This window comes from Nicotiana attenuata, unplaced genomic scaffold (genome assembly GCF_001879085.1).
Source record: "Nicotiana attenuata strain UT unplaced genomic scaffold, NIATTr2, whole genome shotgun sequence".
Lineage (NCBI taxonomy): Eukaryota > Viridiplantae > Streptophyta > Magnoliopsida > Solanales > Solanaceae > Nicotiana > Nicotiana attenuata.
Window position 1 is genome coordinate 719,070 of NW_017670397.1, and position 26,798 is coordinate 745,867.

The window sequence follows — 26,798 nt, forward strand, 5'->3', positions numbered from 1 at the left end:
TTTAAACGAACTGATTATTAGCTCTGCAACTGACAGCACCCTTATAACTGATTTTATATCCATATGTGAATGAAGCGGCTCAGATTCGATTAAGAGTTCCTATAGACATGCTTTCTAAGCGTAATTGATTTTGAACGTGGTATAGAATGCAGAAGACTTTTTTAAAACTTATGCACATGATATCTAGGTGCTGAACTATTTGAAAACCTACGAACATGGTATCTAAATGCAGAAATTATTTTAAAACTATAGGCATGATTTCTAAATGCAGAATTTATTTTTAAGAACCTATGAACACGATATCTATATGCAGAAATTGTTTGAAACCTATGAACACGATATCTAAATGCAGAAATTGTTTGAAACCTATGAACATGATATCTAAATGAAGAATTTATTTTAAGAACCAATAGGCATGATTTCTATATGCAGAAATTGTTTGAAACCTATGAATATGATATCTAAATGCAGAAATTGTTTGAAACCTATAGGCATGATTTCTACCCTTTTTGCATACATAGTTACCCACCCTTTTCACTAGCCATCCCCAAGAGTTTATTATAAATTATTACAGCCCAGATTAAAGTAAAAAAAATACATCAGAAAAAATATAAACAAAAATACAACCAAGGAGAGCCTGATTCGGACTTCATGTATGAAATATGAGGTAAACTAACTCCATGAGATCATGATCCAAAGCCTTTCTCCCACTTGAGTGTGTCAAAGCTCCCTAAGAGCCTCAAAGGGACTCTGGGCAATGCTCACACCCAAATGTATTATCAGATTGGGACAAGTGCAGTGTGGAAGGGCCAGCCCTCAAGTGTCCAAATTCAGAGAGAGCTCAAAGGGTCCCAAGGCAAGGCTCACAAGAGGGGTGCAGAACTTAAAGACTAAGAAGGTGTGCAAGTGCAGAATAGAGTGCTAAAAAGGAAAAGGAAGAGGGAATCAACTACAGAGAAGCACACAAGGGGATTCAGGGGAATAGGGGATTGTAAAGAGCATGTCGTTTAGGCAAAAAGGCAAACTTTGGGCATGCCCAGCAATGGGGAATGCTGGCACACCTATAAGCCTGCCAGGACACATACTGTTAGAGGCTAGGATCCCTAGGGGATCAAGTTCAATTCATGGACAATAACTTGCATACTGCCATGCCTCAAACCGTAGCTTAAACACATAGGGGGAAGGGGTTTGGGATTCATGATAGAACAGGCAGAAAGAAATCAATAAGCTATAATGCGTGTTGAACTATACATAAGCAACAAACAGGGATACAAAAACAGTAAATAAACACATTGTTGTGGTGCTGAAAATTAAATCAGGACATACCAGTTTCAAAGAAACAAATAGAGAGCAAGCAACAATAGGGGTGTGCATTCGATTTATCAATTCGATTTTGACCCTTATCGATAATTACTTATCGATCATCGATTTGTACATATGCTTACCGTTATCGTTTCAATAAGGTTTTGATTTTTTCGATTTTGATTTATCGATTTTGGGGGCTTATCGATTCGGTTATCGAATACACCAATAAGAAAATTTACGGGATTCCACGGAAAGTATATCGCTATAAACGCGCCTAACTAATATGGACAAAAAGAAGCTAAAATAAGACGAACACCATTTATAATATAAAAATTGTGTCAACAAGCACATGCAACAAAACTAAAGTAAGGGATCAAATGTATGCCACCAACACTCCAACGGTATAAAAAAAACAAAACAAAACAAAACACATCATCACGGCTAATTCTGTTTTCCATTAATTTGAACTTCATTCCCTTGATCTTTAAATATGATCATTCCTTAAATGTGGTAGAGGAAATAAAAGGGTAAGGGACTTAGGGTAAAGGAAAGGGTATAGACTAGGAAAAATAATGTTGTATAGCCGCTTTCAAAATAGTAACGGAATATATATACATTCTGTATGTTATATTAATCTACACAAATAGGTAATTACTCATTTAACAAGTGTCTACAGTCTAGGGGTGTGCATTCGATTTATCGATTCGATTTTTACCCTTATCGATAATTACTTATCGATTATCGATTTGTACATATGCTTATCGTTATTGTTTCAATAAGGTTTCGATTTTTTCGATTTCGATTTCGATAACAAATAATCGATTCGATTTATCGATAAACCGATTCGAATGCACACCCCTAAGCAACAGGTCTTTTAACAGACCACAGTGTAAGCAAACAAAAGAGAATACATTTTTTTTTTAGTATAAGTGTAAGTTCAGAAAAGACTGTGTCTGATTGTCTGTGATTGTCAATGAAAGGGTCGTGCATTTATAGTGTGAAAAACAGACAGAAAAAAGGTAAGAAAACAATTAAGGAACTGAATATCAATTAAAAAATCAATCAATACAAGACTTCCTTTAATTAAGGAATTCAGATTCAAATGATAAAACTATTTAAGGAAAGAAATCAACTAAATATCTTGTGCAAAGTAGGCAAATAGGGGTAAATGCATAGGGGTTTTAATTAAGGGAAGAATTTTGAAATACACGGTTTAAAACAAATAAGGTAAGGATCCATCAGTATTCAATAAATCAAGGGGGTTAGAGATTTTGTAAGCATTGGTCCACGAATGAACCAAGTCAGAAAAACTAAGGAAAACTTTTGACTCAAATCGAGTAACAGGGAAGTCAGCAAACATGGAAAGAAAATAAATCAAACTTACACAAAGAAAGTCTGAAACCAATCACAATTGAAAGCCATTTAGAGGGATGTTCAGCACACATAAAGAGTACACAAGTATCAGGCATGCGAGGCTGAATTTAGGACAAAGTGAAAGTGTCATGCAATTGCAAAATAAGTAAGGAGTAGACTATAGGAATATGGTAATTCAGCGATAGCATGCGAAAAAGGGGTCAAGTAAAGGTCTTACAGAGTTTAGCAAAAGTCAGAATTATACAAAGAAACAAAACTGAAGCAACGATTTTGAAACTTAATGAAGCAGTAGATGAAACAACTCTAGGAACTCAAATAAGTCCAAAAGATTAGGGTCTTTGAAATCAAGCAAGTTCAGAGATGAAGCAAAAGCAAGTCACATAGCCAATGGTCTAAAAACTCGGATGAACCCCCAAATTTAGGGTTCTTGCCATTATCCGAGTGCAGAGACGAAAGGACAAGTGATTAATGGAAAAGATACTAATTGAAACAGGTTTAGAGATCTCAGAAAGGAAATGAGACCTTTAGCATGCTTTCTTAGTAGTAAGAATTCATGATAAGCATAGTAAAAGAACAGTATGCGAAACCAGTAGAAGAACTAGTAGAAGAAACAAATAAGAACATGGTGAACAACTTAACAAGAACACAGTAGGAGAAAAGAAGGTAGACGAAACACACAAATAACACAGTAGAAGCAACTTATAAGAACATGGTAGAAGAACTTAACAAGAACACAGTAGGAGAAACATAGTAGAAGAAACACACAAGAGAAAAGAAAATCAGAGAAGCACACAAGAGAAAAAGAAAATCAGAGAAACATAACTCAAAAACCCTAGGTCGAAAAAATAAAGGTTTTGAAAGCGATGGTTTTTTTTTTTTTTGAAAGAAGTATCAAAAATTATTTTAAAAGTTTAGGGAAAACCTGGATCTAGAACAGATCTAAAGAAATCATAAGAACCACAGAAGCTAGGGTTTGGTGAGAAAGACTTGGATCGTTTTTGATCTAACTAGGAGGAGGCGAGGCCAGGCTCAAAACAGACGTGGCTTGCCGGAGCGAGGCCGGAGATGGCCATAAAACTTGAATCGAACCAGGTCTGGATGAAGCTTCTTCGTGTTCAGACCATGAAACCCCAACGAACAGATGTATAGGAGCCATAGAGGGCCGGTGGGTGGTGAAACCACCATGGACTCAGGCTAGGAGGTGGCCGGAGAAGATGGATGAAACTCATCGGAGCGGAGGGGGAGGGGGAAGGTTCTAGAGAGAACCAGAGATAGAGAGATAGAGGAGAGGGTCGGTTGAGTGAGGAATGAGAGGGGTTTGGGGGGGTCGTTTGGGCTTAATTAGGTAAGGGCGGATCTAGACCATTGATCAAAATTGATCAACGGTCAAGATTTGATCCGGGTTGGGTCGGGTAGACTTAGGATTGGGCCTGGGTCTTGGGTTGGTTTAATTGGGTTGGGGTATTGGGTTTTAATTTAGGCTAAATTAGAAAGCCAAAATCTGGCTATAAGTTAAATAGCCCTTTTTTCCCATTTAATTTATAAAAATAGTAAATAAATATCTGAAAACTAATTGGAAGCACTAAAATGATTTATAATATATAATTAACAATTTAAAAAAATAGGACTTAATTTTATGAATATAAAACACAATTGAATCTTAAAAGGGCTAATATTGCAATTATATGCAATTTAGCTTAAAAATACTAAATAAATTTGTAAAAATATGCAAAAAGTTACCTCAGCTATATCTTAGCATAAATATAAAATTCTAATAAATGAATTACCAAAATAATAATTTTAGAAATAATTATTGGGTTTTTATGGATGAAAAGGGAAATAAATTAGTTTAAAAACCCTAAAAAATTATGGGAAGAATAGTAAAATGCTGGGACACACTTATATATGCATATATATGCTATTTTAAAGATATTTTGCATATAAGAATATACAGGAAAAAATTGGGTATCAACAGTGTGGCTAGATTCTTATTAGGGTTGTGACCCAACCCTGGTGTGTAAACCTTATGGGTATTTAATTTAATGCTTGTTTATGATTAGGTGTTGATTATTTAGCTTAATTCATGCTTCAATTTTGGAATTGATGGTTGCAAACATTGATTCATGCCTTTTTTACTTAGTCTCTACTTGCGAAAGAGGGACCTAGTCTAGGATAACTTGGCTAACAAGGAATTGGGCTAATTGAGTGTTTGATTAGCCTAATTAAAGGGTTCAAACTAGAGATAGTAAGAAACCGACTTGAGCTCATATCAACTATTTTGTTTGATACCCATTTGGACTTGAGAAAGCCAAATTGAGCAAAATCACTTTTTGACCGAGAGGTATTGAGTGGGTAATATAGAGTTGAGAGCTATAATACACCCCGATCAACAAAACATGTATTAACGTCTTTATCCCATTAGGCAAACACCTAGGTTATAATCACATTCATAGGCTTTTAAACTATTTGAAAAAACACCAAAAACAATCGTTCATTTCTAGATTATTTTCCTAAGCTCACAATTGTTAGAGTAATAGTAGAAGTGGAAATCAAAACTTTTTGTGGAAGTGCAAATTTAGTTAATCCATTCGCTTTCTTCAAGTATATACTCCTAACACCCCTTATAACTCCCTCTAGATTCGACCTCGGCTCATGGTTGGGTAATTTATATTGCGTACGATCGTATCATATCTCTTATCGAGGTGTGTTATGGAGGTCATCATTGCTCATAAAACTATGGCTAGTAGTGAACTACCATAGAAATTAGATGAGAAATTAAAGGCCAGTCAAGTAGAGGAACCCTAAAAATCAGAAGAAAAAAAATTCAAGTTTGCAACTGAGGGGGAAGAACATGTTTCGTCTGAAACAGAATAGGTAGCTTCTGGGCTAAAACTTACGTCTGATGTCATTTCTGATGTGGCTAAAAATATGGGGAACATATTTGTTCTTTTGGTACTAATGTTGGTGTAGAGACTACTGAGTCTAGCAAAATTGGTGGTAAAAATAAAAAGAAAAAAGAAAAAGAGAGTGAGGGTGTCAAAGGAGATGTCAGGGGAAAGGGAGAAGAAGCAGTGGTTGAATCTTTACCCACTCCTGTTGGTTTGAGTGAAGAAACAGGGGCAATGGTGATATGGAGTGAGGAAGCTGTTGAGGAGGAAGAGAGTTTGAGAGAAGAAGGAGGCAGTGGGTCTGGAGATGCAAGTGCAACAGAGGGGCTGGTTAGGTTAAGGAAGAGGTTCCATGGACTTGTTCCATCTATGAAGGAACCTCTCTAAGATTTACTAAAAAGGGTGTCTGATAGCTACAATTCCCAAGAAGAAGAAAATTTCAGGAGTTAAAATCCCTGAAACTACTAGGGCACACAAGAAGAGAAAGGATGCCTCTTCTATCCCTGTAGAGACTCCTCCAACAAGAAGAAGAGCTACAAGGAGTCTGAGGAAACAGAGCGAGGCTGGCCTCGAAAAGGCTCTAGATGAGAGTAAAAGGAAAGCTGCTAAAAAAGGAAAGAAGAAAGTGGGTGAACCAGTTTAAACAATTGAAATTGAGGAGATAGACCTGGTCCTTCATGATGAGGACGAGTAAGAGGAAGTGGAGGTTGTGACTCCAAAATCAAATAAAAGAAAGATTCCAAAAAGAAGTCCCCTGCAAAGTCTGTTGATACAGAACCTTCTGCCTTGGAAAAAAGAACCAGGTCTTCCAGGAAATCAAGAAAAATGCAAGTAGTGGAAGAAGAGAGTGAGGAAGAAGAGGAAAATGATGAAGAATAGGACAAGATGGTGAAATTTGGAAAAAGAATAATTTTGAAGGGTAGACTCCTTAGAGATTTGGAGGAGGAAGGAATGGTGCTGCTGCTGGGGAAGCTAGAACTTCAGGGTTGAAGGACATGGTTCTTCAGTTGGAAGACTAGCCCGAGCTGAAATTATGGAGTTCCTTGCAAACTGTGAAATCAAGAATGACAGGGTAACCAGTGTAGTGAAAGGGGTGACTGTGAGCTTTGATGACAAGGAACTAGGAGAGATTATAGGGTTACCTGCTGAAGGGTACGATGATTACAAAAAGTTGAAATGGCCAAGCCTAGAAAACCTGCCTACCTCCCTTGCCATTACCAAGAAATGTGCTGACAGGGACTTAGAGCTACAGCTCAGGTCTGCGTATAAGAGTGAAATGAAGCCTACCCATAAGTTGCTCTTTAAATTTGTCAACAAGGTTGTTCTGACAGGTAGGAGAGGAGGCACATTGCAACTTTCGTGGAGTTGGTCCTTATGGAGTACCTGGATAGTAGGAGGTAAATCAACTGGTCGAGGTTTGTCATCCAACTCCTTGATAGGGTACTCTCTCGCTAAAAACTCATGCCATACCCTATGGATTCATTCTCATTGTTGTGCTTGCTCACTTAAAGGTTCTCCTCAAGAAATTGGATGTTAGCACAAGTAAAGATCACTTTGGGCCCAACACCCTGATTGCTTGTGACTATGAAGTCCATGCTGCTCCCAAAGAACCTGGTTCATCCAAGAGGGTGCCTGTGAATAGCAAAGTAAGAGCCTTGGAGCAGGAGAGTAGGGCTAAGGATGCTGAGATTAAGAGCTGAAGAAGAGTCTGGCTAAAGTAGAAACTGAGAAGGATGCCCTCAGGTCTGAGCTTGCAAAGGAGAAACAGAATAATGGGCATTCTTCATGACATGTTGAAGCTGCTTCAGGCCAGAAACCAAGAACCCGGTCCTTCCCAGCCTTAAACCATTCCTAGCTTAGTTAGAAAACTAGTGACCCGAATGGGATTATTTTTTTTTTTTGTCTTTTTGGTCATGGTGCAGTACTTTTATTTCCTTCTATTCTTTGTGGATGACTCTTATCAATGACAATCATTGGTTTTGCTCTAATTTTTTGTTGATGTTTCTTAGATGGATAATATCTTTAGGTTGATAAGTGATACTTGACTCTATGATTGCATCTGGAGTAGCCTCAATGGCCATGAGTAAAATCTACTAAAATCTGGTTATATAACTTAATTATGTAACTTTTCGATAATGCCAAAAAGGGGAATATACGTTTTGCTTTTGCTTTGGACTGTGGTGTTTATAACCTAATGAACCTGATCCTTGATAATTTATGATTTTAAAATGGATAGTTTTCTAAGATTGTGTTGATGTTGAGCTGAGTTGAAACAGGTTTCATGCTTGTGAAAAGCAAAGAGTTTGTCATTATCAAAAAGGGGGAATTTGTTGGCATGAGTAAGTTTTATTTTGATGATTGACAAAGGAACACTTGCATGAACCAAGTCCATACATAGTGTACACAGGGCACGGGCAAATTCAAGCACAAGGCACGCACGTGAAGAAGATAAGCATAAGTGGTTATACCTGATATCTCCTGAACGAAAAGGTTGCATAATTGATAAGGAGCATGACTCCTTACTTGAAGAGAACTCTATCCTAGATAAGGGAGGAATTAGAAGTTGAAGACAACTAGAACTCTTCTACCGTGGAAGAGTAAAGCATTAGAACTCTAGTTATTTCTTATTCTACTAACTCTATAAATATCAGTGTGTTCTCTTCTACAGGTGATGCACAAACGCTGAAGTTAAGCAAGAATTGAGAGCAAACTAGCAACGCATTTCGCAAGCAATTCTTGTGTGTTTCAAGTGTGCGAACCTGAATCTACATGAACCAGATAGAAGAACCAGTTCCAAGTGTATGTCTTTTATTCTAGTTTCATTGTAGCATGGCTTTTGAGTTGTACCTTTCAGCTTTCCCTAAAAGCATTTGTAGTAGGTACTTTGAGTTGTATTGTTCAAGTTAGAGTAATTAACTTGAAGTTGTCGCAACAGCCTGAGGCTGGTTACCACAAAGGGTTAGAGATAATTCTTAGGTTTACAAGAGTCGTAAATGTTGTTTTTTGCTCAGCGATTTAGTGGAGTATTAGGAAAAATCCTACTGGAAAGTAGGTCGTGGTTTTTTCACTTTTTGAGATAGGTCTTTTCCACGTAAAAATACTTGTATTTTTTACTTTTTGCACTTACTATTCCGCAACTGTAGTGTAAGGAACACGTAGAAGAACTAGGTCCTTCTATAATTTGTGCACCCGGAAAAATGAACACCACACAGATCACCCTCCCTCTTGTGTGATATTGAAGTATAAAACATCACAATGTATTCATCAAAACTCTTATTCTTAATTAGTATTTAACAGTGGTGTTATAGTCGTAATGTTGAATTAGTCATGAAAAATGAGTATTTACTGGAAACTGCAAATCTTCATGTGTTGTATTAGAGATTTAAGAGAAACATTAGAAATTTCAAAGAAAGAGACCCTTTCAAAAACATAACGAAAGTAGCAATGAAATAAAAATGACGTACACTATTTTCTACAAAAAAATAAAAATTCATCTATATCCATATAGCTATGAACAATATATGAAAAAGACTCAATAATTCAAACAGACTCAATATGCGTGGTTTTTATCTCAATTTTTGGACTTTTGTTCTTCTCCTTCTTTGTTTGTTTGAACTCTCCGTAGAAGTATGATACGAAACCCCAGAGAGAAAGGAAAAGAGCAAGGCCTTTTTCACCTGAAAAATTTTCTCTAAAGAAAACGACAGCTAATACCTCAGTAACCGGAAGTAAAACCGCGATCATAACCCCAGACATCAAAGAAGAAGAGCAGTAAATGACTCCAATAACACCCACAAAGAAGCATTGCCAAATAATGGAAGTCCATACTATAACTATATAATATCTAGCTTCTCCGAGGTTAAATTGTTTTGCCTCCCTTGACATTGCCTGCAAAGTTTGATCAATATGTTAATCCTTGCTCCTCAAAGAGATTGTCTCTAGCTAAAACTAAATTGACACCGAGGAAGTATTTATGATATATCATATTTACGTAAATTTGTTCGAATCTAGTACTGCTCCAGTATTCATATATTTTGTACATATCCAAATATAATATAATAGAACTTGTCATGTATGCCAAATTTTAAAAATGTATTCTATGACAAAAGAGTTTTCATTCCTCTATGGGATATGAATAATTTAGGGTTTCAAGCTAGTTCCTTCATTAATGTCCTACTGCTGAAGTCAAACTCACAACTCATCACAAGCTTTTGTCTGTCTCTAGTCATTAAGATCAGAAAACTTTATGAGAATTGAAATAAGAATAAACAAACGAAACAAAAACAAAAACAAAAGAAGTTTCCAACGTAGATAAGAATCTGTAAAGATGGACTTCATTTGATCGTTGGGGTACGCCAATAGATCACCTAAAGAGAAGTTGATAGTTTGTGATTCGAAGGCCTTATGGATCTGATGATAATTAATACCAAACGAGAGAAATATGTTACTCATCCCATATTTTATCTTGGCACGAATTTAAGAAAGAAAAATAGATTCATGAAATTTGGGTTTTAAACATATTGTATAATATTTTGTGTCTTTAAGGCTTTTCAAACTTGTAATTTTAAACTTCTATTAACATTGTATGGCAATTACTTAGTCTTACACTGCAATTTTTTTTTACCCCGTTATCAATTAAAGTATTATAAAAATTACTTGCAGTTACCTTGTAAATGACATAACTATATGTAAACAAATTTACTTGACGACGCACAAAAATTAAACCCACAAAATAATAGTGTAACATATGCGATATAATGAGTAAGATGCATAAGTAGAAATGTGTCACAAGGGAAGAAAAAAGTACCTGAAAGTCGTTATTGGCGATCATTCCTACAGTGCAAAAAGCAGTAGCGGCAAAGCACATGACCATCTGAATCTCTAATACCAGCGTAGCAGTAATAACTTGTTTTGCCTTCAAATAAATCAACTCAATACAAGGCAAGATGACTCCATACAAAGCTGCTGCCAGAAGTGTCATCATAAAACCAAGAATATAGGCTTTACTTGTCACACCTTCTGGTCGATCACCATTAGATCGAACACCCAATAATACAGCACCAACTGTCAACAGAATCACTGCATTGATAGAGTAGGGTGTGAACTTCAGCTTCACAATGAAGAAAGCACCTACTGACGTGAAGGCAAGTTGAGCAGCAAGAAGAAGTGAAGAGGTTGACACGGGAAGTTTTGACCCGCCCCACGAATAGAGAAAATCATCAAGACCAGTGACAACGCCAATGACGAATGATGCAATAAAAATTCGGGGTGTTATCAAGTAAAACTTGGCATTAGAACCTTCAACTTTTCGACGATAGAAATATAGGATGGCAAGAGGTATAAGGGTGAGTGGCCATCCAGCGGTTTGTAACCAACTGCTAAGCCATACTCTTGAACCTCCCTCGACATAATATAGACGCATCATTAGAGGACCACCACAGATACCAACAGCAAGTATTAGACAGTTAATCAATAGAAGGACTTTCCTCATAGTGGTGCTTAATCCTTGATGTTCCATACTTTGATGAGATTTGGATGGTAAGTTAGGAGTATTCTGCTGCTCAGGCTGAATGGTCTTCTTCTGCAAAGGTTTGGATTATTGGACCTCTTGCAGTGATGAGATCTATTTATAATTGATAATTGTTAGTACATCTCCACGATTTGTTTCACGACATGGAGTGGCCCCAGTTTAAGAAGGCTAGCTTTTCCATGATTAAATTAATTGCAGTACTAGTAATTTTGTTATGATTCACAAGGGAAGAATATAACAATAAAAAAAAGGGACAGACAAGCATTGTTTGTGAGTAATTTGTTATTAAATTGCAGTGTTGAGTTTCTAGGAAAACGAGTACGCCCACCATGGACTGTGCTACTGGTTGGCATAGAGCTTTGCATTTGAAAAGAAAAATATGGATTCAAATTAAAATTTGACAAACGTGGGTTTTAGTTGAATAATTATGAGTAGTCAACTATGGTCTTCTGTCTTCCCCACTCCCCCACCTCTACCTAACTTGGAGTTGGAGGGACACGCGATAATGGTTATTCAAATTCTTTTTTCTATAATTTAACACAACGACGTGAAACTCATGGTGTATATTGATTTCTATCCGGAGTATCATGTCGTTTTAAATAGATAAATTGTAAGTTATAATTACCAGAATAACAAACGGGTGCAAGTTTAGGTGGTCATTTAGCTGTTTTGCCAATATATTAATTAACAAATAGGCAGAAAAGGAAAAAGTGAAAATATTTCCAACTATTCAAGTCATTAATAAGGAAACATAAAGTAAGCTTTCAAAGCATGAGATAATCAACGAAAATATTTTACAACTGTAAATAACAAAGGCATATAACATTTATAAGAAGGTTAGTGTAACTTAAATTTCAAAGCAAGTTACTTTTTGGATCTTCCACATTTATCGGATGTGAAATTGTTGTGTTCCTACTGTGTCAGTTATTAAAGATCTAGTGAAATAAGTCTGCGCTTCGCGTGGTATATTTGTGATTAAAGTAGAAATGATTCTTTGATAAAAGAACAGCATTCACATACACACACACACAAATTAATGAACTACATCTTTAATTATCAAATATTCATTTAAAATTGAAAAAGAAATCATTATAACAATACAAAAAATTCATTATAACAATAATAAGAGCATTAATGAACTACATCTTTAATTATCAAATATTCATTTAAAATTGAAAAAGAAATATAAATATACTTCAAGGAAATTTTTCACATATATGTGGGTGTGGCTTATATATATATATATATATATATATATATTATATATATATATATATATATATTTCTTCTTTCATCAGACAGTTTAAAATTTTATTTTTCTAAAATTTTCTTCAACTTTCATATAGAAGAAAAGATGAAATAAAATTAGACACGCAAAAACAAAAATGAAAAACATAAAACAAGAGGACGGCGCAAGTTGCGGTTCCTGTCCATTGAATTGCCTTTCCATTATGGATTTCTTTTCCTTTTCTAAATGTGTACTTTCATTGCCTTCTTTTTTTATATGGAAACTTACACAAATGTCCCAAAATAAATTTCAACTTACCATCTTCTAGCCATTAGTTATAGACTTACCAAAATTAGCCAAACACATATAAAAATTAAAAAAAAACATTTATATAAGGTTTTTTCTTTCAAAGAATCACATGCAAAAATCACCTTCTATATTTTTAACCGTGATTAGCAACATTAGATACAAGACGGAAAGAAAATTTCATGGATGAGGTAGCAAAGAAGGTGGTGAAATACAATAAAAAAAATATAATATTCCAAAAATCTAAGCAAAAAAGAAATTTTTCAAAATAGGTATAGTTGAAATTCATTGAAAACATATAGCAATATACAAAATTTGAGGAAGATTGGAGGTGATTTGGACTGATTTTGTATCAAAATTCGTAATTAAATCGAGCTCAAAAAATTCTTCTGTGACACATGTATCAAACATGTATCACGCATGTATCTCACACACATATATACATGGATATACATGTGATACACAATTGATACAAATATGATACATATGTGATACACAAATGATACACATATCATTTTTTCATGTTTAGTTTTTACTTCGAATTTTCAATTCAAACCACCTCAAAACTTTACCAAATCATCCCAAAGTTGAGATTCAAGCTCCTTAAGATGTATCCGATCTATTCTAATAACATTCACTCAAAAGAAAGCAAAAATTTAACATTTTTTTGCTACAAATAGCTATTGGCTAATATTAGTAATATTTTATGAATTGGCTAATTTTTATAATGAGCTAGTTAAATATGCATAGCTGATAGTTTTCCTTTTGGGAAATTTTCGTATATATACCATATATGAAACTATATTACCAAATATGTTCATAGTTTGCATATTACCATTCATGCTAATAGTATTCACTACAGGAAAATAGGTCTTTAGCGATGGGAAATTCGGTCGTTAAAACTCCAAATCCGGTCGTTATCAGTCAATTACGATGGGATAAAAACCGGTCGTCGCCGGTCGTTAGTGCCTCCGTCGTTAAAGATAAACGACCGGATTATGATCCCGTCGTAAAAACTCTTTTAACGATGGCAAGGAATCCAGTAGTTATACCAAGATTAGCGAGGGGATTTTTCCATCGTTATATGTCGTCCCAGTCGTTAAAACCTTCACTAATGGTAACTAATTTTCAGTCGTTGTTAGTGTATGGCGACCGGAATTCCATTCGTTAATTGTATGTACTTTTAACGACATACTTTTTAAAAACCAAAATTTCCCTTTGCAAATGTGAACTTTTAAGTAATAAATATATTACACGCATTCGGAATCATACAAACAATGAAGTCAATATTGACATAAAACATCTTTTTAATTATAGATAGAGAACTAATCAAAGTGTAGCACTAATATTACATCCAAATTGCATGATCCATGTTTTCAATTCCTTAAAGAAAACAAAAAATTAAAGAGAAAGTAAAATAGTAGTTTGTACGGATGACGACTACAACTCCTAATAAAACATAATAGATTTTCCTTGGTCTTCAACAATTCTAGCTGCTTCAACTTGCTCGGAACTATCTTTATAGAAGATTCTTCAAACTTCAGGCCCTTTTTCTAATCTGTTAAAAAAGGTACATATTAGTTGAGTAAGAAAACAAGATTTAAGATTGATAAGTTGCTACAACACAGTAAAATGTAAAATCATGAAGCGAAGAGCATCTCAAAATACTATGAACAATCAGTGCTTCTTACAACTACATTACTAAATCCACCTTTTTTACAATTATATTTTCTATCAATCAGTATGCATATGTAATGAGAATGAGCATTCACCCTCTAAACTGAAGTCTTCTCTTTCCTGTATCTATGAATGTATGTAGAGTAGGCCAAGAGACACATATAAATTGTAGCATGAGCTGCCAGAAGCAGCCTGTATACAGGTACCATTTCTGCATTTCAATAAACTAGCAGACAACAGACAACTGAAGATCCGTTAAAACTCTCCTTTTGATTCAATGATAGAAGTGGATCCCAACCAGAATCACTAAAAGGGTCAACATTGGGCATTGAAGTAGGGCAATTAAAGGAGGTATTACCATCATTTCTGTGTTGTAGCCTCATATCACCATTATCCTTACTACCAGGTAAACATGGAAACAAGATGCAGATAGATGATGGAACTCAACTTTTCTTGTACCAGTTGGTCGGCACTTGGGGTCAACTTCTCTTTCCAAGACCTTGGAAAGAATTTCGCATATGGTATGACACACATAAGGCCAAGGGATTGAAGCCAGTTCTTGACGGGATGGTATTGTAGCATTAATTTTCTCCTCTTTGCATGTATAAGTGAAGATAATGACAAACCTATTAAAATTAACTAGCACTCTTACACGTGTAATTGGCTAAGCATCACCACTGAACAATGCTGGGCAGAAAACTTGCTATACAGTCTTTGGAAATACAATTCAAGCACATTGGATACAAAGTGGAATAAATACCAATGCAACATGCTATTACACCAATATGGAATACAGGCAAAGGTTTCAAGGGGAAGCAGAGAGATGACACACAAAAATGATCGCAAATATAGTGTACTGGTTCGTTGTTGTACAGTAAACTTACTCAACAGTATGTAGGGCAGAACTATTCTTTCCTACATATGCAAGAACTACTGGGAGGAAAAATGGAGCAGCAGGAATGGAAAGGCAATAGAAATGACATTAAAATCTCAACGAAGGGAGTTTCATGAGTTTGCTCTTTAAGTCATCTCTGCCTTAAGTAAGATTATTTTTGCACAAAATGTGGTCCAATGAATTTGGTATAATTGCATCTTGTGGGTGCAGCAATTTTTACTGGTTACTGAGTCTGTCATGAATAGCTTGTAGACCCCGTTTTGAGTTTTGATGACCAATTACTTTTCAATTTACACCTTCTGAAGTTCTCTTTTGCATTTTGCAGTCTCTCATTTTTCTGCATTGCACCTAATTGTAACAGCTAATGAGATGTTTTGAGTATCTATGTCACAGTCACTTAGGAGGGAAAGAGTTATACGTACGTTCAAATAAAGTACTGGACATGACGCTCATGCTATAATGTTTTTGGATGACTACTTTAGTCAGGTTGGTGGCTTAACTTTTACTTTATGTAAAGTATCACTTGATTTTAATAACTTCATACACCCTTCCCTTCCCTCTCCGCAAAGAGCGTTTTGTATTTTTCCTCCTTGTTTTCTTGTTATTGCCTATTTTCTGGTGTAGTTTCTTAGAAAAACTTAAATTTCTAAGTACATTTGCACCCTGCACATCAGTGACACCCAGATTTTTAACTATTTCATTGTCACTAACCTGCACATTGATCAACATTTTGCAAAAAGGATTTGGCTATCTGTGCAAGCAACGGAAAACAGATCTGGACCTCAAATCTCAAATAATGTTATACGTTCAAACAATGAATCTGAGATGCACATATCTAATTGGATTTCAATATTAGAGTAACTGTACATATGTCAAGGTCAGTACATTATTTAACTAACAACAAAAGACTTCACTAAATTTATTTAAGGATATTCATCAGGTCATAGTTGGTAGAAAGCTTACGAACCTGTTAAATACTAATTTCAGCTTGTACTTTGTTGACTTGAAGATGGTGCTGATGAAGGCTGATCACCCAGTAAGCTGATAATATGTGCATACTTAGAATCTATGTCGTCCATACGTATTTCTAGTGATTCTTTTGCTTTTTTAGTTGCATTCAGCTCGGTCTGTAGTGATTCTTTTTCTTTTCGAACTGCATTCAGCTCAGCCAGTATTGCAGCCTTTGAGGAGCTACCGCCTTTCAACTCCTTAGTGGTTATACCACCCCCTAATCCAACCACGTGACTCTTGTTTTGAGGTCCGAAGCATCTTTCTACTACCTCGATATTCGTAAGAGATGGCTCAGATTGTACCAGTTCTTGTATCTCAGCCTATAAAATACAAGAAAAATTAAAATAATAAAATACATCAAAATAAAATGAAGGATGTAAAATGAAGTTCATCAATAAGCATACATATTTTTCACCGGCTTCAGGCTCTACAAGCGTGTGATTTTTCTTGTGAGTCTCAAAGAAGATAGTCGCCATGTTCGGTGGATTACCGTCTTTGCCTCCCTTCACATTTAAATAAACAAGTCGAACAAAGACGAGATTTTTTTTATAGGATTGCACTGTGCACTTACCAGTTCGTAAATAATTTCTCTAATCGGCTTGCTACCCGTACGATGAGGCGTTCTCAACTTAGACCTATTGATCGAGTTTCTAATACTTGTTTCCTATATTAAGAACAAACCATTGAAGTCATGAGATATTACTTAAAATAATAAGAAGTTAAAAGTAGTTATGAAGTCTTACCTTAAATTTTTCACTTAAAAAATGTTCCTTGACCAACCATTTCCAATCACTCTCGTCTACCTCTTCCGGGACATCTTTTAGTGCTTCATGCAATGGCTTAAACTTCACATACTTGTGCAATGATCCTCTCCAATTGTTCCATAACTTTCTCATATGATTTAACACATGATCACTTCGATGATTCATGTCATCACTGTCAAATTTGTCCTAAATATTTTGCAAAATCATTAATCAAGAAAGTAAAAAATTTCATGTAAACTAAAGATAGTTTTTCCTGTTTCAAACAAAATGTAATTGTTTTCAGTTACATTGCGTAAGACCTAGGATCTTCAGCATTCACAAAGATTCATAAAATCTGGACTAAAATCTCAGTGCACTTCATTACCCCCATATACCAGGAGGCTACCGAACAAAGTTGGTCTCAGAATTTTGCTCGAACTCATAAGAGATCTGCAGCAAACTATGCAAACTCACTCATGCGCACAACTGCTGGTATAAAGATGTCATATTTTACAGAGCAGTTGCGGTGGATCACAAGGTGCTACAGCTGGTACAATGCATTTGCATTAATTATATACAAACCAAAGGATATAATGATCGTGGCTTCTTCAGCTCATCACTACAAATCTGGATAATGCAAGATACAAAAATTGCTTACTCACACACTCAAGGAAGATGCAGATGCAGGTTTGGACATTAATTTGGAAGATTCACTGGATTCATTATGTTCAAAGTTGGGGCAATAATGGTGATACAAAAAGATCTATTTGAGATTTTTTTAAAATTCTAACTAGCATCTTAATTAGATAACACTTCATATTCACAGAACACACTGTCTCAGTTAGACCTAGAGATTCAAGAAGTGATCCCGACAAGGGATGCAGTGAAACTAATTGAATGTAAAATGCAACAGATCACTTTGTGGAATTAGCATGGGAACGGTAACAAAAATTTCAAGTACTTTCAATTAAAATATTGCTTTATAGTGCTTTAGATTCTTACCGTAATAGCTCGCCACATGTGTTCCAGCTTATCTTCTCCGATGTCCTTCCATGAATGTACTTGCAACGGACACATATTACGATCACGAACTAATATACCCAAGTGTCTCAAAAATAAGGCTTGATGCTTCCCAACAACCCGATTGTGGTAAAAGTTGACTCTAAACTTTTCTCCAGGTTTGAGTCCCGCAACATCTTTATTTCTATTCTTTTCTCTCACCTCTTTTGGGTTTGCAGATTCACATAGATCTGCAAATTTTAATTTTTAACATAAATTAAATTCCAATCTCATAACAAAAATAATATTAAACTTGATACCTTGCATCATTTCATCTTCTTGAGCGAGACAAACATCGTCTTCCATCGGATCGAAACTAGGAGGCATAAGATTATTACTATCACGTGCTAGCTTATTCTACTCAGAAGCTGCTGAGTTGTGATTTTTACTTTCCCTAACAAGAATTCTCTTTCCAACGCTTCCTTTTACCGAGCCCACAGGTCTAACGTTTTGCCCGCGTCCCCTTGCTAAAGCACCAGGTTGATTGTAAGTGTCTCGTACATTCTTCGAAGTAGCTACAGTTTCTGCAGATTTTGATTAGAGTAAAGCATAAAACAACTTCTAGTCTTATAACAAACAAAAAAGAATAATTAAAGCTTGAGACCTTGCATCATTTCAGCTTCTTGAGTGAAGGGAATATCTTCTTCCATCATATCAAAACCAGGAGGCATAAGATTATTACTATTATGTGCTAGCTTATTCTGCTCACAAGCTGCTGAGTTGTGACTTTTACTTTCCCCAACAAGATTTCTCTTTCCAACGCTTCCTTTTGCCGAGCCCACAGATCTAACGTTTTGCCCGCATCCCCTTGCTAAAGCACCAGGTTGACTGCAAGTGTCTCGTACATTCTTCGAAGTAGCTCCAACTTCTGCAGATTTTGATTTGAGTAAAGCATAAAATAACTTCCAGTCTTATAACAAACAAAAAAGAATAATTAAAACTTGAGACCTTGCATCATTTCAGCTTCTTGAGTGAAGGGAACATCTTCTTCCATCATATCAAAACCAGGAGGCATAAGATTATTACTATTATGTGCTAGCTTATTCTGCCTAGAAGCCCCTGAGTTGTAATTTTTAATCTCTCCAAACAGATTTTTTTTGTCAACATTTACTTTTGCAGAGCCCAAAGATCAAAAGCTTTGCCCTCGTCCCCTTGCTAAAGACGCAGGTTGAATGTATGCAAGATTTACATTCTTCAAAGCTCCTCCTGTTTCTGCAAATTTTGATTTATGTGAAACATAAAACCAATACCGGTTCAATAAGAAACAAAAAAAAAAAAAGCTAAAACTTAAGAGACCTTGCTTCGCTTCAGCGTCTTGAGCAAGGGGAGCATCGTCTTCCATCGAAGCGAAACCAGGGGGCACAAGATTATTATTATGTGCAAGCTTATTCTGATCAAAAGCTGTTGAGTTGTGATTTTTACTTTCGCCAATCAAAGTTCTCTTTCCAATACTTATTTTTACAGATCCCAAAGATCCAAAGTTGTGTCCTCTTCCCCTTGCTAAAGCACCAGGTTGAATATATGCATGATGTACATTCTTTGAAGTTGCTCCCATTTCAGACTTTGATGGATTCATGTCAACCTAAAATAAATAAAAGTATGGAGTAACTGTTAGCTGAGAAGAAAAGTCAAAGCAAATAGTAGATCTCTTTTACATACACAGGCACCATTCCAAAATTCCATCTTGTTAAGTTTCCTGACATACCCAAAACAGACTACTATATGAACCTGAAGTCAAAACCCCAGTTAGTATCCAACCATAAATAGTATCACATATTAAAGTAAAGATAATAACTTTACCCATTATTTTCCTTTTACACGTGCATAACCATTAGCAGAAAACTAACCACATGCATTCAACATTCAATAAGCAGAGAATTTGAGTAGTGCAACAATACATTAGCAACATGTCAAAGTTACTCCATAGGCTATTCCAACTACAGCAAGCTACTTTTAAGGTAGCTTTTTCACCATATTGCCTTCCAGCGATCTAAATGCATTATTTTCTAAAACAGGACTGGAGTAGAAAGATTTTCAGTTTCACCGAAAATCGACCAATCTCATTATATGGCCCAGATTAGCAAAAATCATCAGTACTACATAGAATTAGAGCAAGGATCTAACTTTCGTGATTTACTTTCAAGCAGATGAAAATTATGAAAAATCTGACCCCAAAATTTTATTTGGAGACGGGATTAGAACATGCAACACGAAAGCATCCTAATAAAATACAGAAAATTTGAATAGTGCAACAACACATTTGTTATTACATGTAATTCCTCGAACACAATAATTGCAACACATTAATACCAACTTCAATACCCCCATTTGTTTATTTTCACTTTCTATTTTCCCTTGCAAGTCGATGGAAGGGACTACTTTACAATTCAATTCACTCAAAGCAGAAGATAGAGCACATCCAGTAGCCAAAATTTATGACAATAAAGCAAAAGGAGAAAATTCAATTGTCACTCACCAGAGAAGGCAAGAAAGGTGGAGCCTCAATGAGTGATGTCTTCTTGTGGAACACCTAGCAATTCTTAGCCTGATATTGGAAATCGTTTTGCTATGAATAAATAGAATTAGCAACACAAAAGCTAATAGTAAAAGCTTACCGAGCTTCAACCGATGAATTTCGACTGTCTATTTGTCATCTAGACCGGATAGAGGCTTAGAGCTTCACCCAAATCTGTTGCTTTTTCTATATAATAGAAATTGACATTCGAATTCTATCTGGTTTAGGATTTAAATGAGGTGTATTGATAAAACTACTTCTTTCTTTATTGGGTAAAGGGGAAAGACACGTGTTTTACAACCGTTGACATTACATCCTAAGACTAAAGTATGATCTAAATTGACAATTCAAAACTACCCATGCTCGTACACCCAAACTCTCATTTCTATTTAAATTGTATGTCCACTATGTTGATGGCATGACACAAATACATTTAAAATACATGTCACTACAACAAAGAAAAAATGTTCTGGAAACACAAAAAAGGCCACTAAAAGTTGCCATAATTTGTTAAAAGCAAAATTATTTTTATACTCCTGAGTTAGCAAAAGATAAAATCTACAGAACTATTTTAAGAAACCTCAACTACATCCTTGAGATATGAGGAGCAGAAAAATTTAAGCTCAAAATAACACATAGGAGAGGGGGAAAGGCAATTTTCACAACGTACAAGGCGAAGAAACTCGGAATGTAGGCTATATCTCGTATGATCACCAGCTATTTAAGCTAAGCTTATCTTTATGCTATTATCACCCTATGTAGAAGTTCAGTCACCGTACATGAATTACAATCCAAGAGTTAAATATGATAGAATAGAAGAAATCTCTCAATTAAATAAACTTGTAAAAGAAATTTGATGGAACCACATTTTCCATCAACTCTTAAGCGAAAAGGAGGCAAATTCTTCCTCTTTTGGCTTGGAAATAGGTCTGGAAGAAGCAAAATCAAAGCAAATGAATCACTGACTTTAAGATGAAGAAATTTATAATAGAATCATGACGAAAGACCATCGCCTGCAATGGATCCCTTCAAATGAATAACAAGGAGGATGATTTTTCACAGAGAAAGTATATTTCTAAGTGCAATGCATAAGAAATCAAAAGAAATTCAAGCTTGTAGTATTCCAATTCCAAAGGAAAAACAAAAAGGTCGATGGGAGTCTATTATATCATCCGTAATTTTTACAGTATTTTCAGTATCAAGATGTTCCTCAGATTTTCTCAGGTGAGTAAATAAGTCTATAAGAACAAAAAAGGGATAGTGCGCAAAGCGGCCATTAATACTACACTGGATTATTCGTGTACTCTTACTGTTCTGCAATTTCAAAGGATAAGGTAGAACAACCTACCAAACAAAGAAAAATAATAATATCAATAACATGTAACTAACAATCATACCCTACATCTTTAGTGTGTGGAAGATGGTAACAGTCAGATGGTTACTCAAGTCCATAAATTGGCCCCAGAATGCTCAAAGAAAGATAATACTTTCTTCTAAAAGAGTCCTTGCTCAGATGCCCCTAGAGATTTACCCCAAATAGGAGGAGGACAACAGAATACTCCAAAGAAGATGACTTAGACATATCATCAAACACATGAGTGCAAAGTCCACTTCAAAATTACAATCATTTTTGATACCTTAAGAAAAAATTCATCAAAGCGACAATGAGTGTGTAAATCGGGTACAATTATTAATGTAAATCATGTACAATTACTAATATGTACCAAAATTTAGCTAAAACTATATTCAAAACAACTACTGATAGCAATAAAGCAAGACCATGGAAATGCAAGCAACTCACCGGAGTTGTCCAGAATCTTGGAGGTGCGACCTACAAGCTTAGACCAATTTCTGAAAAACAACATGCAACAAATCATTTTCATTTCAGAGAGAAAAGTAACAGAGAAGATATGAAGATGTAGGTGAGATAGAGGAAGGCAAAGAAACAGAAACCATAAAGTTAGAATGAAGACATGTCTCTACAGCAATAAGATTCTTCAGAGAATCAACATTAAAATTGCTAGTACGTAATACACACAGAATACAGCTCTCCATTATGCAGTCAACAAGTCAGCGAAAGATCAAAATCCTAAGGAAAGCTTTCAGAAAGGGCATACAAACAACACTCACATTACAAGCCAAATATTGAAAATGCATACCGAGTAAAAGTGATGCATAAAAACTAAATCAGAAAACTTCTTTTCTCAAGTTATTAGCCAAATTTTGACGTACTGTAAACGAGTTATGCCTAGAAAAGCAAGAAGCAAGAGGCCGAATGAAATAAATATTAACAGCATTAAAAACCTTCATGAGTTCTTTTCTTTTTCATTTGTGTAGAATTCTCTAAATTCTCCAAATCATCATCCTTTTCTTGCAAAATGTCAAAAGTATCATGAGGCAGAACTTTTCTTACAACATGCCAGCCTTTATTTGAAGGATCATCGAAATAAAATACTTGTAATGCTTGGTTTGCTAATACAAATGTGTCACGACCCAAAATCCACTAAGGGTCGTGGTGGCGCCGGACACCGCTATCAGGCAAGCCAACCAAGAATGCATAATTAAATTCCAGTTTTTGTATTTGCGGAAATCATTTTTTCTTATACGTTAAATATTAGATAATAAAAATTTTACAAAAATGAACATAAAGTCGAAAAAAGACTTAATACTGAATAATCCAAAAATCCTCCCAGAACCCGGTGTCACAAGTGCATGAGCATCTACAGATAAGGAAATAAAATACAACATCCGTCCGAAATACAGTGGACAAGAAATAAATACACTATACTGAAAGGGGCTATACTAGCTGCGGGTCGCCTCGAATAATGCAACTCACCTAGTCCCGGAATCATCCGCACTGCTACGCCCAGTAGGCCACTAGGGTTACATATACCTGTGTAACAAAAATGCACAGAAGTGTAGTATGAGTACGTAAACAACGTGTACTCAATGAGTATCCCGCCTAATCTCGAAGAAGTAGAGACGAGATGGTCAACTTCGATACTTACTAGTGGTCTAATAATAATATACTAAAAGTGTGAGGAAATCAGGGATTTTATACAGCAGTTCTAACTCACAAAGCCGGAAAACAGGCAAAACACCTTCAAAAAATAATAAGGGATTTTCAAGGTTTACTTTTCATTATCTTATCAATTTAAATCAAGCCACGAAGGGTAATTTCACAGTTAAAAATTCTCAAGCGACAATATATCATGCGCAAATCATGCTGAGGTCGACGGCCCGCTCCAACAAAAATGTAAATTGTGCATTGCCGAGGGTCGAACGGCTCGAACCATAGATGCATCTATTACCCCGCTCGCGAACTATCCATGCGACGCGGTCAACATAAAATAAACAATCACCCTGCTCGCGAATCAATCATGCGACGCAGGTTCACTTAAAAATATATGCTCAAATAGCCAATTAAGGATTTATCAGGGAGCATTTGTCCAATTAAAAGCCAGTCCTCTTTTTAACAATTTAAGAGATTAAAGTTTAATTCTTTTTGGAATTCATTTACTAATTCAATGCAATCTAAGCAATCCAAACTATCAATGAGCTTACAATTAATCCAAGTATAGCATGCTTTTGGGTCCTAACTACCCGGATAATAGCATAATAGTAGCTATGCACGGACTCTCGTCACCTCGTGCGTACGTAGCCCCACAAATAGGAGCACATAATTAATTATTTCACCTATGGGGACAATTCCCTCTTAGAAGGTTAGAAAGGAGACTTACCTCACTCTGAAATTTCATAAACGGCCTCCAAGCCTTCCCGACGATTCGAATCGTTGCAAAATGCTCCAAAACTAGCCAAATAATGGCAAACTAATGAGAATATACTCAAATACTTGTTAACAATTCAAATTATAATTCCCAACTCCGCTTAGTGAAATGACCAAAATGCCCTCGGGCCCACGTGCCCGGATTCCGAAATTTCTCGAAGATATACTCTACCCATAGCTTCACTAGCTCAAATATATAATTTACTCCTAATTCCATGCTCAAATTCGTGGTAAAATCCAATTTATCAAGTTTCTAGGTTTTCTTCCAAAAATCCTAATTTTTCCACAATTTTCATGTCTAATTCCATGATATAATCTTGTATTTAACTTGGAAATGAGTAGGAGTAACTTATCTTAACATAGATGACGAAATCCCTTCTTGAAGCTCTCCAAAAATCGTCCATGCTTTAAAGAAATGAAGAAAAATGAGATAAACCCGCTAAAATATCATTTGCCCAGGTATTTACTCATCGCGATCGCGGAAAATGCTTCGCGATCGCGGAGAACAATTTTTCCAGCCCAAAATTTACTCTTCGCGTTCGCGGAAAGAGCTTCGCGATCGCGGAGAATAATTTCCCAGTCTTCCGGACAGCCTCTAGTAGAATAGCCATAACTCTTTGCACACAACTCCAAATGACAAATGGTTAAATGTTCTGAAAACTAGACTCAAAGATATACAACTTTCATGTGTTGCTCATTTCCCAATTCCTTATAGATTTCTAGATATAATCTGTCAAAGTCAGCCCATGTGTAACACAACTTTCTTTTTCATCTTCCCGGACACCCTGTAGTGTAACAGCCATATCTCTTTGTACACAAATCCAATTCATGAATGGTTTCCTTTCCTAGAAACTAGAAACAAAGGGCTACAACTTTCATTTTTAAATCATCTCAAAATTCCTTATAGATTGTGAGATATGAGCCTCCGAAGTCGAGTCAGTGCAGCAGAATATTTACTCTACGCGATCGCGATTCACTGGCCCGTTTCTCACATTTTACTCAACGCGATCGCGACTAGTTCCTCGCGATCGCATAGAACACTGCTGTAGCCAAAAACCAGCAGTTATAAATGGCCTAGAAATGGTCCGAAACCACCCCGAAACTCACCCGAGCCCCTCGAGACCCCGTCCGAACGTGCCAACAAGTTTGGAAACATATCACGGACTTAGTCGAGGCTTCAGATCACATCAAACAACGTCGAAATCACGAATCGCGCCAAAATTCATCTTTATGAACTTTGAAATTTCTAACTTTCACATCCGATGCCGAAACCTATCAAATCTCATTCGATTGACCCCAAATTTTGTAGGCAAGTCATATTTGACATTTCGGACCTGCTCCAACTTCCGGAATCGCATTCCGACTCCGATATCAAAAAGTCCACTTCCGGTCAAACTTCTCAAAAACCTTCAATTTTCTATCTTTAGCCAAATAGCTCCAAGATGACCTACGGACCTCCAAATTCACTTCCGGTCGCGCTCCCAACTCCAGAATCACCATGCGAAGCTACTCCCAGTCTCGGAATCCCAAACGGACATCGGTAACACTGAAATGCACTTCAAGCCAAACTTATAAAATTTCTTCCAAAATGCCAACTTCCACAATAGGCGCCAAAATGCTCCGGGGTCATCCAAAACCCAATCCGAGCATACGCCCAAGTCCGAAATCATCATACGAACCTACTGGAACCTTCAGATCCCGATTCCGATGTCGTTTACTCAAAATTCCAATCCTAGTTGATTCCTTCAACTTTAAGCTTCTGAAATGAGAATTCTCTTTCCAAATCAACTCCGAACTTCCCGGAATTTAATTCCGACCATGCGTACAAGTCATAATACCTGAAATGAAGCTGCTCATGGCCTTAGACTGCTGAACGACGCGCTAGGGCTCAAAACGACCGGTCGGATCGTTACAAAATGGCTCATTAGTTTTTAATAATCGCTGAGGATTAACACTCACAAAGCCATATTCATCCATTTTAACTCCCTTTTCTTGGTCATACACATCAAACCACATACATCTAAACAAGATCACTCTTTTTCCTCCAATAAATTGCAATTCAAGAATCTCAGTGAGTTCTCCATAATAATCAATATTTTTATTCTCTTCATCTGTCTCTCCTACTATAACCACCCTGCAATTTTGAGTTCTCAAACCCCTGTCATACTCTTCCACATGAAACCTATATCCATTAATAATGTAACCTTTGAGACGTTTCACATATGGCAGGGGACCACGTGACAAAGTGAGCAAATCTTTCATTTTCTTACTGTTATCACATTTGTACAATTCTACAACCTATCAAAATCAATTATATAATTTAATTAGCAAATACTATATAAAAAATTATGTTTTAAAAAAGAGCAATAGTATATAACTAGTACTAACCTTTTTTTTTAACCAACTAATGAACTCCCTATCTGAATGTTTTTGAGAGGTATCACCTGGAATTTCTGAAAACTCTCTACAAAAAATTAAAC

The 26,798-nt window shown here is 36.0% G+C and overlaps 2 protein-coding genes across 4 annotated transcripts; both read right to left on the reverse strand.

Moving 5' to 3' along the window:
• Positions 1–8,902: 8,902 nt before the first annotated feature.
• Positions 8,903–11,349, reverse strand: LOC109238853 (purine permease 1-like). Its single transcript, XM_019405332.1, has 2 exons — positions 10,375–11,349; positions 8,903–9,455 (listed from the first exon to the last, which is right to left on the reverse strand). Exons 1-2 carry the CDS (start codon positions 11,083–11,085, stop codon positions 9,108–9,110), a joined length of 1,059 nt encoding a protein of 352 aa, XP_019260877.1. The 5' UTR covers positions 11,086–11,349; the 3' UTR covers positions 8,903–9,107.
• Positions 11,350–13,957: 2,608 nt separating this feature from the next.
• On the reverse strand, positions 13,958–22,799 carry LOC109238854. Of its 3 annotated transcripts, none has more exons than XM_019405335.1 (13): positions 22,691–22,799; positions 20,632–22,382; positions 20,493–20,546; positions 19,313–19,598; positions 18,965–19,228; positions 18,621–18,884; positions 18,277–18,540; positions 17,960–18,207; positions 16,958–17,164; positions 16,786–16,878; positions 16,619–16,717; positions 16,171–16,534; positions 13,958–14,189 (listed from the first exon to the last, which is right to left on the reverse strand). In XM_019405335.1, the coding sequence occupies exons 7-12, from the start codon at positions 18,341–18,343 to the stop codon at positions 16,187–16,189; spliced, it is 1,062 nt and encodes a 353-aa protein (XP_019260880.1). In that variant the 5' UTR covers positions 18,344–18,540; positions 18,621–18,884; positions 18,965–19,228; positions 19,313–19,598; positions 20,493–20,546; positions 20,632–22,382; positions 22,691–22,799; the 3' UTR covers positions 13,958–14,189; positions 16,171–16,186. The 3 variants fall into 3 exon arrangements, with proteins under 3 accessions (XP_019260880.1, XP_019260879.1, XP_019260878.1); XM_019405334.1 differs by having other exon boundaries at positions 20,493–20,561; XM_019405333.1 differs by having other exon boundaries at positions 20,493–22,382.
• Positions 22,800–26,798: the final 3,999 nt, after the last annotated feature.